The sequence below is a fragment of the Rhipicephalus microplus genome, chromosome 8 (assembly GCF_043290135.1).
Source record: "Rhipicephalus microplus isolate Deutch F79 chromosome 8, USDA_Rmic, whole genome shotgun sequence".
Taxonomy (NCBI): domain Eukaryota; kingdom Metazoa; phylum Arthropoda; class Arachnida; order Ixodida; family Ixodidae; genus Rhipicephalus; species Rhipicephalus microplus.
In genome coordinates, this window is record NC_134707.1 from 72,352,089 (window position 1) to 72,365,263 (window position 13,175).

Consider the following 13,175-nt stretch of genomic DNA (forward strand, 5'->3'; position numbering starts at 1 on the left):
ATAGTGCAGTCAACGTGATCCGACTACATTTACTTATGAAGGGACACTGTTTTTAAAGCTTACTTGCGCACCATGATGATTACCATACTACAGCATCAGTCCCGTATGACTCTGACAGAAGATGAAGGAAACGCCTGGAGTTTTACAAACGTGAATTTAACACATTAAAAATATCAGATGGGTATACATATTCCTCCATAGAAAGTTTTCGTATGCCGAAAAGAGAGTATCACCAACTTAGAATGAATAGTTTTATATTGACGCAAATTAATAGAGGACATCAGGACAAAGTTCAAGTAAAGCTTCAACAGCACATTACCACACTTTCGTCAAGAGGTTCAACACTTCAGCAGTTTGAGGAAGCTACGCTGTTGATATGCTGTTGAACAATCACTTGTGCACCCTAGTTTTTCAGAGGAGGCTGTGCCGTAAGAAATGCGAGAGTGCGAACGCCCACCCGTTGTGATTTCTTTTGTCTCTGCTCCCAATTCGCACTTATGGCAAACACAATATTTCTATATAAGAGCTGAAAGTGCGTAATTACATCTAATGGTGGAATTTCAGCTACACGTTGTTGCACCGCTGCAGCGCTATACTAAGAAACTCCAGCCTTGTGTTATTTTATGGTGGTGTTTTAACACAGTTTAAGCAAGCCAAAGCATAGGATGAATATTCGTGAATTCAACTTGGACATTCCAGCTTCTGGGAATAAAAAAAGATTGTAGGAACAACTATGAAGCCTACGTTACCCATTTGGCTGTCAATTTTTCGGCGGCAGTGCGGTGCACTTCTTCTGTGAATCTGTTAGTCATTCAACCCAATGACTGCTCTTCTGATCATTGTGTTGCGTACATTGATGTGCGACAGGGTCGTGAACACTCTACACTCAGTTCTCGGAGCAACATTTGAGGGAGTATTCTCGCAAGATGATGTCGCCTTTACGCATTGGCATTTTTGTTATTTTTGAAATGTTGATTCTTCAATAAGGCATAAAACAATGTGCAGCATACTACGGCGTCTTGGTCTGATTGTTTCATTAAATTGTGAATGACAAAAGAAACAATTCTTGCATTAATCTGCCTTCTTTTCTTGATACGTCCATAAAAATTCTCGCGGGAAGTTTTTAAAGTTTCAAAGCGCACCCTTTGTGAAAATACCGCACATGTTTCTGAAACGCCCCTAAATTAAACGGCGGCAAAAAATATCACAATCAAGAAGCATGTATTTGAGTAAATACCCGCACAATTGGGGATATTGTAATGTTTTTTCAACAGCATTGCCTACACACCTCAAAATATGCAATTGCAAATTTCGCAGTATGACAGCTGTAGACGCCGAAGACACGCTGTAAACGAACGCGGAGTTTAGCATACAGGAAGACTGCTTGCATTGTCCCAGGGAAAAGCCTGCTTGAGGCCACAGTACAGAGAAGGTGAATCCGAAAGAGGGCGGACATGAGACATCTGCTGTCACAATGTCAGTAGAGACTGAATACTTGAAAGTACGATCCTAGTGGTAGCGGGAATTGGCCAGCACGAGAAGTATCCGTACTCAGAGTACATTGTTTTGGTGAAGCGATTTTGGTCTCTGATGCTGATTTGACAGGTAGATAAACGCCGGTCTGATTGGCGGATGGAACAGTACGACGAATGCCTTTAGCGCGAATACCATTTTTACCCCCTATTGCTGAGTGTGAATCCAGGTTCGTTGCGCTTTGGAACCGACATGTATAGTGTCATACGAAGAAATGTACCAAGTTTTGGAGGCGTAGACAATCCAGATACCATGTGGATTATTCACATTACCAAAATGAAAAGCGGTAGGAAACCCGGGATAACTAAAGTCATTGACAGACGCGCCGAAAGAAGTGCGGTCCGGCGCACTAGTGGTGATAAAGCATGTGCAGGAACGAACATTGCGAGGAACAAGGAGCAGACATATTCATGGATTAAGAGTGAAGCAGTGATAGACATGAACTTACCCGTAGAAAGAATAAGGAAAGCACTAAAAGATGGTCCCACACTGCGACATTATTTCGAAATGCTGTGACAAAGGGTGTATTCTAAATAAAGATACGCGTCATGGATAGTGTGTTAACATTGTAGGATTGCTCCAATGAGTTATAAAGGGCCTAAATGAAGAAGTAACGCAACAGCTAGCTGTGCCTTTGTGTATGCGAAGAGCAATTATCAATACGGTATATGGCATTGCAAGGGGTGACCATAAGTTAGAGAGGAAGACTGCTAGCATAGTCACGGAACAGTTCTCTTGGTCATGCATGTCAAGTGACGCGAAATACTTTGTCAGGTCGTGTGGGAAATGTTTCACAAGCATGCCGAAAAAAGGAGATGAAATTAAAGAATAGGTGGAGTACGGAGAAATCAGGCGCAGATTATATGGGAAAATATGATGCAACCAGCTCAAAAGTACCACGTGCTGAGTATTGTCTATGACCGCTTCCGTGATATTCACGCATTCTTGTGACTAACCCCAGCACGTAAATGTTTCGTACGGTGTTGTAGTGAAGTGTATTGATAAAACAAATCATGAAATATTGGAATGATAACGTGCTGCTGTGTGTGATCAGGAAGCTCGTTGTTAGTGTAGAACATTTGACGACATTTCACAGCGTAGTGGCAAGGCGTGTAGTAGTGAAGTGCGGTGGCAATGCATAGTGAAGCGCTGCCTGTGTGTAAGACAGTGAGACGTACCGACAGTTGCAGTGCCCATTGTGAAAAAAGTTTTTCGCGGCCAAGATGTTGATATGCAAGGGGCCGTCTAGTCAAGGATTGTAACACAAGTGGAAAAGAATAGAGAGATAAGAAAATGAATGGACAAAATGCGAGTGAAGAAAAACGGAAAAGGAAAAGGAAGCGAGAGGTGCCTGCTGGCATGCCATATCGAACAGGTGCGTACAGTGGAGAACGGTGGCCAGGACAGCGGTGAAGAAGGTGGATGGTCCGGGTAGCCTGGGCTCTGCCCAAGATTGGCCAAGCCAGGGAAGCCGCCCGAGTTCCAGCCTTGGGGAACTGTCACCAACCCCTTCTTTTCCCCCGTTGTCCAGCTGGCTGTCGTTGCGGTGACCTGCCGGGACGGGTAAGCGCGCTTGCTCCGCCAACCTTCAAGCAGTCCGGGGCTGCAGATGCTTCTCTGCTTCACAAAGGCAAACTAACCAGGGTGTTCTGAGTCATGCCAGAAGCACCTGCCTGCATTTGTTTACCAAGGGGAACAACACGAGGGCACCTGGCATCATTCGCAGAGCAAGATTTAGTGCCAGCAGCAACAACAGTAAGTGCACAAGCACTAAACGATGGTTGCGTGTCAGCACGATGACATCCTTGATTTTGTTCTGCTGCAGGCATATCCTGATTCGCGACTAGATTGATTGATATATGGGTGTTTAACGTCCCAAAACCACCATATGCTGTTAAGAGACGCCATAGGAGAGGGCTCCGGAAATTTAAACCACCTGGGGTTTTTCAACGTGCACCCAAATCTGAGCACATGGGCCTACAACATTTCCGCCTCCATCAGAAATACAGCCTCCGCAGCAGGGATTTGATCCCGCAATCTGCGGGTCAGCAGCCGAGTACCTTAGCCACTAGGCCACCGCAGCGGGGTGACTTGCGCCTAGAGAAGTACGGAGAAAGTGGCATCAAAATAAAACGTGCCAGTCTTTTTTGTTGGTGGTGAGCTAGTTCTTTTATGTTATTTATAATCTTCTGTGCGTGTGTAAATTGTTTTGTAGAGTTAAATGAGGTGTGTATTTGCGTCACGCCGTGTCGCCTTCATGACTCAAGCAAAACGTGCCGGTCGCTATGCACATCAGGACAATTGCTTGAATGTGGCAGGCAAATCAGCCTCTCTTTCGTCGTAAGCCTTCATCTGCATGACTTGTAGCCGTGCCATGGCTAAATCTAAATTTCTGCTTCTTCTTTGGCTCCCTATTATTCAGCTTTTTGTTTTCCTCGCTGAGTTGCCTGTTCTGTTTGAATAAACTTCGAATCCCGGCTGCGGCGGCTGCATTTCCGATGGAGGCGGAAATGTTGTAGGCCCGTGTGCTCAGATTTGGTGCACGTTAAAGAACCCCAGGTGGTCTAAATTTCCGGAGCCCTCCACTACGGCGTCTCGCATAATCATAGGGTGGTTTTGGGACGTTAAACCCCACATATCTATCTATCTCGAATAAACTTTGGTGAGTTCTACGTGAGAAACACCTTTTATACGTCAGTATCAGTTTACTGGTCTGAATCAGTGTTAGTTTGGGCGCACTGCATCTGTGTACGTAACAGCTAATTTCCTGGTTTTGAAACCAAACGACGCTTGTGTGCAGGGGTGCAAAGTTAAAAGCAAATGATCAGCCCAAGGTTGGTAGGAAGACCCGTTGATGCCAGTACTGGAAGCTTGAACATTGGTTAGGAAGCTGAAATTTAAGAACTGCGCTCAATGTCGTTTACTGCATCCCCCGCACGCCACAATTGCTTTCGAGTTCATTAATTTCGCACTTTGGCCGTCACCATGTCGACCCCGTCTCTTATCGTGACCACAAAACAATTTATGAAGCTGATTCGTCACACATGGCCTCGTAACAGTGACACACTACAAACCACATTACAGAGTTTTTTTTCCTCTTTCATGGTGACTTGCACATAACTTACTATGCCTTCGTACGCCAACACATGAGAGGCACACTTCGAAAAGGTTAACTTCAAAGGTGAAATAAAGCGCAGGTCAGATAAACTAACAAGATCATTCACTTGGTCCCGCCCACCGTATCTGCGAGGATAAGCAGTATGAGGCAACTGTTTCATTTAAATGAGCAGGATCTGTTGTTACATCATTAGTAGCGAAATCGTTAGTAGGCATTATACTTATAATACAACGTCCCGTGGTCAACGTTTACCGTGTCGAGATATAGTTACTTTTGTGAGATGATAATAGTGTTCAGAAGTATTGGCTTTTTTATTATTGCGTTCAATGAGCCTCGCGCCAGCTTTTATCTGCAAAATGTTGAAATAAATGCTTCAGCAAAACTACATGAACAATTCACTCTTCCAAATATCCGCATAAGTTCAACATTACTTTATAGAGTCCGAAAGAACCCATTTGCACACAATGTTCATAACTGTTCTCGGATAATCTTCTTTCTGCCACAGCAAAATGGGTGTGGTAAATATATATTTCATAATATTCTTCTATAAGTACTAATGAGCTAATTAACGGCGCAGAGTTAAAGCACACTAAATGCAAGAAATTAATTTTATTGAAGCATTCACAATGCGCTTATTTTCAAATTAAGCTTAGAGAATGTGCAACTTCATGCGATAACACAACCTTTATTTTGCAAAAGTAGTTTGTCGGCATTAGGATGTTTTGAAATATGTATACCTTATTCGTCTTTGCAATCTTCGCATGTCCCGACGAGCATCTGACAAAAAAAGACAAAGATAAACAAGCAACTGTTGACGAACAGTTATCTTGTGAACAAATGTCAAGCATTGTATGAAACGTACCTAATCTAGTAAGTACATTAGCTTTTGAGAAATGTAAATATAGTGCAGTAGCGTACAAAACTGGGCGAGTTGGTTAAACTTCATGACGTAAAAAACCAACGCAAAGGACAACACATAGAACAAAGAGGGCACAAGAACAGCACTGACATGCGTTCTTTTTTGTGTGAAGCCTTTTTCGCAGGTTTTCTACTTCATGTAAAAATAAATACGCATTTGGTATCAAGCAATAAAACACGCCACCGCCCAGAGAATATCGTCGCAGTGCAAAATGTATCTTGCAAAAATAAAAACGGCCTGGTTACAAGGTGCAACGTCGGCAAGAGATAAAATTCCTTTCTCCTTTTTTCAACTCAGTTACCCTTGAATTAAGGCTTAGATCACATACGGACATATGAACCATTAAAGGGCAGGAATCATAGCCAAGCCCTAAGAAGCTAGGCATTATTTTCGCTGTCTTAGCCACACGGAAACACCGAAAGATAATGTGTTGAATGTCAGTGTCAAAAGCCTCAAATTTTTCCAGAAAAAAAAGGCTGAATAATTCCTTGAGAAAAATATCAGAAGGCAACTTCAGCAATAGTTCTTTTTTTTACCGGTGATATATTCACGACGTACGGTGAGGTTATACCGCAAGGTTTGAGGTAGTTATATGCGTTGTTCACTGAACTAACTTAAGCGATCATCACTTTCTGAGAATCTAACTCCAAGCATTTAGTATTCCGGAGTGGCAGCATGCATTTATTTCAAGAAATGACACTACTATTTTCGCAGACCCCCTACATCATAGATAATAGTGCACATAGCATTTTTTCACGCGTCATGCAAAGCACTACTGGTAGTTTTCTTCTCTTCAAACTTGAGTTAAAAACGAAATGATAGAGAAATAAGGACAAGAGGTTGGCTAATTGAGGACAACGGGTTTGTAGTTTAACGTCTCCACAGAACTACAGACATTGCCGAAGAATTTTGAGCTATTACAATGAAATTATTTAGGATTCATGAATGCTCTTCCAAGTTAATCACCCACAAAGCAAGTCAATCACCCTCAAAGAGGCACGTCGTATAAAAGGTCGTTTCACTTCTACCGTATGGTGTTACTTATTGTGAGGTTGAATATCGTACATAGGCCTCTAGTATTTCATCCCCATTGACGTACGGCTGTCGCAGCGTAAAGTCGATCTCGCTATATATGACTCAACAGTCAAACACTATAACCACTTGACCACCATGGTGGGCGTGTCGATCTATTACGTGCCAGCAGGTGTTCATATACCATGTACACTAGAGGCTGGGGTTGTTAGTGGTTAGCACAGTGTTTGTGTAGACAATGCGTGGTTTTAAGGCTGCTGTTTCTCGTTATTTATTAGTGCTGCGTTTTTAATGTCTATAAATTGAGTGCAAAAATTTCGGCAAAGACGTTTACAAGGTATGCGCTAATGCGGAGTCTAGCGGTTTTTCTGAGTGTCGTGTAGCAATACCTTATAGTGCGCACTAACGCTGCAACATTGGGTGTACCACTTGGACGTTTGCGTTTTCCCCCGTTACACGCATAAGGGATCGGAGGCGCATACGACTGCACTAACGCATAGCTCGTTTCGTGAAAATTGTTTTGGTCGGTTCGGGCATTACACGGGGCCAGCGTGGTCTTGTCGCGTGATAGTGGTATAAAGGTATAGTAAGTGCGTGTAGTCTTCACGTATACCTTCGAAATGGACTATAAATTTTGTGTGAAACCACCTGTACTTTGCTAATCCCTCGTCACCGAGAGCTTAGATGATGTGATACAATGACGACCTTTCAATGTGACTTGATGGGTTCCCCCACGGTGTGCAAGAACTGGTTCCCTGACTGACCAGTGTGAATCATTGCATGACTGCATTACTTTGCTGTAGAGCTGGAAAGCTGGAGAGTTGTAATGTGTCGTACAAATAAAACATTGTTATCAGCTGACAGCCACATCTGCGGCTTCTTCATCCCCTTTTTTCTTATCTGTGCTATTAGGTGCGCACTGATTTATTCAGCGATGATAGCAATAACGGGATGCGTGAGAAGGCAAGCATATATAGAGAAATAAACCCATAAATAATGATTGAGAGAGACAGAGTTAGATAGAGAGAGAGAGCAAATATCTAAATAACAGTGTGGGAAACAGACGTTGCCGCAATAAACAATCCACTTGCCGATGTGAAATTAGACCTCACTTACACTTCATCAGAATGTGAGCGTCCGAAACAGCGAGCAATATAGGCTTGCTGGCAAAGCAGGACATTCAATTTTACAATAGAGTACACGAACGTTAATAGAACGGGGAATGAGGGTAAGCGAAAGAGGGAAATAGAAAGGAGGAAGAGCACAGAGAAGAAGGAACAGATAGATTGAAATAGAAACAGAAGTATGAAAAGAACAAAAAGAAAAAATCGGCCCCGTATCTGCATGTAATCTGTAAATGTCGTCAAAAGACGATAGTCTTGCGTGTGGAGAGAGTGAAGATAACATTTATCTGATGTTCTGCGCAAGAAAATCGGTGAATGATATTCTGGAGGCGCTGCGTTAGAGTGCCTCGAGCGTGCAGCGGAGGTGAACGAGTGCATCAAGTCACGTAACACGTGAGTCATGAGCGCCATCTGGCAGTTTCTTTTGGAAAACAAAGCGCGTGGCATGCGCGCCCGTTTCAGAGGTGATAAGGTGTAAAACGCGAGGCGGAGGGTAGGTGCCACCATCATCGCGTCTTAGCAAAGCGTTGGAAACGCTCCCTGCGTGCAAGCGTTGCATGGTTAGAGCAGCGTGATAAGTGCGACAGTCTCTAAAATTATTTACGTATGCGTTTTCTAGTAAGAGATGCACATACAGAATATATGCATTGTAACGGGTTGTTGAACAAGCAGGAGTTGACTCGGCGAAGGAGAGCTTTATTTAGCGCAAGGGCTAACTGAACGCAAGCCTGCGATCACAGCAAGTCTTCTTCCTTTTCTATACTTGAGCTCCATGCCCACTGCCCTCGTTACAATCACCCCCGGCCGATGAGGGAGCCATCCTGGCGACCTAAGGACAGGTGTACACAGAAGGGTCATGATATGGCTTGAGCCGAGAGATGTGTACGATTTCTTTTCCCCGACGGCGCTTGTCCGGAGATGCATCCAGCGGCTCGACAAGGTAGTTGGCAGGGGATGTTTGGCGTACAACTCGATAAGGGCATGGTACCTGGACGAAAGCTTGTGGGAGAGTCCTGGAGCAGTAGAAGGAATCCATAACCACACCAGTGAGTTCGGAGCAAAGCTCATATGCGTGGTTAACGCGTCGTGGCGATGTTTTTGGCGCGTCTGGTAATGTGACGTGAACGCACGAGCAAGCTTCCGACATTCTTCAGCGTGTGCTGCTGCTCGAGAAACGGTAGTAATCTCTGAAGGGTCCGGTCGATAAGGAAGAATGGTATCCATTGTTTATGATGGCTCGCGTCCATAAAGAAGGAAGAAAGGCGAAAATCCAGTGGTGCTTTGCGTTGCAGTGTTGTAAGCATATGTCACAAAAGGGAGTATGCTATCCCAATTTGACTGGTCGGATGAAGCGTACTTGGCCAGCATATCCCCAAGTGTACAATTAAAACGCTCTGTCATCCCATTAGTTTGCGGGTGATAGGCTGTGGTAGTGCGGTGTATGATGCGACACTCGCTCAACAACGCTTTGATGGCATCGGAGAGAAAAACGCGGCCGCGGTCGCTTAGTAACTCCCGAGGTGCTCCATGCCTTAAAACCAGGTTTTGCAGTATAAAACACGCAACGTCTTTTGCGGCAGAAGGTAACGCAGCTGTTTCAGCGTACCGCGTTAGGTGGTCGATAGCGACAATGACCCAGCGGGTCTACTCGAAGTATAGGGAAGCGAACCGTAAAGGTCGATTCCGACACGATCGAAAGCTCGTGCTGGACATGGCAACGGCTGCAAGGGAACCTGTGGCATGTTGAGTGGGCATTTTGCGTCGCTGGCACGTAAGGCAAGACCTTACGTAACGGCGAACGAAACGGTACATACCGCGCCAGTAGTACCGCAGCTGCACGCGAGTGTATGTTTTTAACACACCAGCGTGGCCACATTGCGGATCATCGTGGAACGTGGCACAGATGTCAGAGCGCAGATGTCGGGGGATGACGAGCAACCACTTACGGCCGATCGAGCTGTAGTTTCGGCGGTAAAGCAGGTTATCCCGAATAGCGAAGTGTCCTGCTTGACGGCGAAGCGTCCTGGAAACTGGAGCGTGCGTCCAGTTTGAGAGAAAGTCCAAAAGAAAAGAAATCCAAGCATCTTTGCGTTGCTCGGAAGGCATGTTCGAAATGCTGATGGCCAAGGCAGCGCTAGTGGAGATGGGCGAGCCAACAGGCTCTGAAGCCAATGGCGAACGTGACAGGGCATCGGCGTCGGAATGCTTCCGGCCAGAACGGTAGATAACACGGATATCGAACTCCTGTAACCGCAATGCCCAACGAGCGAGCCGACCATTAGGATCTTTTAGTGAAGATAACCAGCAAAGCGCATGGTGGTCTGTTACAATATCAAACGGACGTCCATATAAATAAGGCCGAAATTTTCCGATTGCCCAAATAATGGCAAGGCACTCCTTTTCAGTTACACTGTAATTCTTCTCGGCTTTACTGAGGGTGCGGCTGGCATAAGCAACGACGTACTCGTCAGAGCCCTCCTTGCGTTGGGCCAGTATGGCCCCTAGCCCGACCCCACTAGCGTCCGTATGAAGCTCCGTTGGAGCAGACGGATCGAAATGTCGGAGTATGGGAGGCGTGGTGAGGAGCCGTCGGAGTTCCTGAAATGCATCATCACACGCCTGCGACCACGCTGACAAATCAGAACTTCCGGCAAGAAGATTGGTCAAGGGGGCGATAATGGAGGCGAAATTGCGGACGTAGCGCCGGAAGTAAGAACATAGGCCGATGAAGCTTCGAAGCTCTTTGATGGTGGTTGGCTTTGGGAACGCCGCGACTGCATTAAGTTTCGTAGGGTCCGGGACAATGCCGTCCTTAGAAACCACATGGCCGAGAATTACAAGCTTGCGAGCACCTAAGCGGCATTTCTTCAAGTTAAGTTGAAGTCTCGCCGTGGAAAGGCACGTAAGAACTTGCTCGAGGCGGCTGAGGTGGGTCGCAAAGTCGCTTGAAAATACCACAATGTCATCCAAATAACAGAGGCACGTTTTCCATTTCAGACCTCGCAAGACGGTATTCATCATCGTTTCGAAAGTGGCAGGCGCATTGCAGAGGCCAAAGGGCATAACGGTGAACTCATATAGTCCATTCGGTGTTACAAAGGCTGTCTTCGGGCGGTCACCCTCTGCCATGGGCACCTGCCAGTAGCCGGAGCGTAAAGCTAACGAAGAAAAGAACTCTGCTCCTTGTAGGCAGTCCAAGGCATCATCGATGCGCGGCAGAGGGTATACGTCTTTGCGCGTTATCTTGTTGAGTCGGCGGTAGTCAACGCAGAACCGGATGGATCCGTCTTTTTTCTTGACGAGAACAACCGGTGAAGCCCAGGGACTGTTGGAGGACTCGATGATGCCACGTTTCAACATGTTCTCTACTTGTTCGTCGATGACACGGCGTTCAGCAGATGACACACGGTACGGACGCTGCCTTAGCGGGGCTTGTTGACCGGTGTCAATACGATGAACGACCGCAGAGGTTCGGCTTAAGCCTGACTGGTCACGATCGAATGAAGAACGAAAGCGGAGAAGAAGATTTATAATCTCTTCGCGCTGAGTTGGTGCGAGCTCAGAGTCAATGGCATTCGAGAATACGTTCAGAGCATCATTAGGCGCGTTGGTAGGAGTGACAGCACAAATTGGGAGCGAAACCGTTGAATCGGGTATAGTAGCCGGAAGAATGCACTCGCAAGGTTCGTAGCTTCCCAGGCATTCTCCACGTAGTAAGGATGACGGGCTGTCCGAGGGATTGCACACATAAATGGCAGCGTGACCATTGCGAAAAATGACGACGGCAAACGGAAGCATGATATTTCGACGGCACGCAGATGGGACCGATGGCATAAACAACACAGGCGATTTCGGAGGGGAGACACACGACACCGAGACAACAACAGCTGAGAAAGGCGCAATGTCAACGTCAGAAGCAGCAAACACTCTACACGAAGCAATATCGTCGGGGTCATAGCACGACACAGATAACGCGAGTTCAGAACGAGCACAGTCGACCAAAGCAGAATTTGACGAAAGTCCCACCCAAGGATAACGTCATGTGAAGAACGGAATAAAACTACAAATGTGACGACGTACATCGCACCTTGAATGACGACTCGTGCAGTGCACAAAGCTGAAGGCTGAATATGATGGGACGTAGCTGTCTGCAAAGATAGGTCGGTAAGTTGTGTGGTAACTTTCTTCAAGTTTCGGCACAGTTTTTCGCTAATTACAGATACGGCAGCTCCTTAATGCCATCATTACTTTAATGCCATCAATATAGAGTTCGATTTTGTTCGGAGGACAGCAGTTAGGTCTTGAAATTTTCGCTGCCAACGCAGTTCTTGCCTCCGGAACTGCGCCCGTCAGTTTTCCCCTCGCGGTGGGCTGTTGCGACGTAACATCGGAGAAATAGATCGACGACGAGGAGAAGGTGAACGACTTGAGCCGGATGGTCGGCGACCGGGACGTACGTCTCGAGGTGGATCGGCAGGAACGGGATATCGCGGCTGAGTGGGCATGTAATGTGAGGCCCCTGCAATGTCGTGAGAAGGGAAGCTGTGACGTCGGCAGTGACGAGCTACGTGGCCTGGGATGCCACATGAAAAACATATCGGCCGATTATCCGGAGTGCGCCATTGGCTGACGATAGGGGCACTGTTCGCTGAATAAGGTGCCGTAAATGGTCGTGCAGGCGGCGGCGTCATATAAACGTTCTGACCTGTTTCATATACAGCCAGAGACGGGACGGTCCGCGAGCGGGAAGGTGGCGTCGACGAATAAACGTGGCGAGTAGCTTCGTTGATGGTAGGAGACGCTGGCACACGTGGCCGAGCAACTGCGGCTGCATACGTTAGTGGTGCGGTAACAGTTGGTGGAGCCTGAGCTGGCGGCAATGCTTCGGCAACTTGTGATTGAATGACCTGGCGAAGCGAAGGCGACAAGGGTGGCATCGTCTCGGTAGTTCTTGTGACTATAGATAGCTGCCGGGCGACCTCCTCGCGTATGAATTGCTTTATGACTGGCATCAACGCAGAGTGTCATGGCGATAGTCGAGGGATGAGATGTCCGCGGTGTCTTGAGCAGCGCAACGTGTAGAAGCGCGCTGCCTACGCAGCTCATCATAGCTTTGGCAGAGCTGAATCACCTCGGCGACCGTCTGGGGACTCTTCGCAGCCAGCATTTGGAATGCACCGTCGTCGATTCCTTTCATGATGTTCTTGATCTTGCCTGCCTCGTCCAGAGTCGAATCGACGAGCTTGCAGAGAAATAGCACATCTTCGATGTAGCTCGTGAAACTTTCATCTGCTCTCTGTACTCTGCCCCGCAAGCGCTGTTCAGCACGAAGGCGGCGGACAGCAGGACGGCCAAACACTTCCGCGAGGGCTTTCGCCAATTCTGACCAGGTACTGAAATCACTTTGATGATTTTTGTACCATAGTTTTGCCACGTCGGTCAGGTAAAA

General features: G+C 46.6%; 1 protein-coding gene across 3 annotated transcripts in view; it reads right to left on the minus strand.

Moving 5' to 3' along the window:
- Nucleotides 1-5,316: 5,316 nt before the first annotated feature.
- LOC142769155 (uncharacterized) overlaps nucleotides 5,317-13,175 on the minus strand; it is a 45,332-nt gene continuing 37,473 nt past the window's right edge. For all 3 annotated transcript variants that reach the window (XM_075872110.1, XM_075872109.1, XM_075872111.1), the window contains one exon: nucleotides 5,317-5,428. In XM_075872110.1, the coding sequence (XP_075728225.1) occupies nucleotides 5,364-5,428 (65 nt within the window). In that variant the 3' untranslated portion in view covers nucleotides 5,317-5,363. The remainder of the gene's footprint in view (nucleotides 5,429-13,175) is intronic.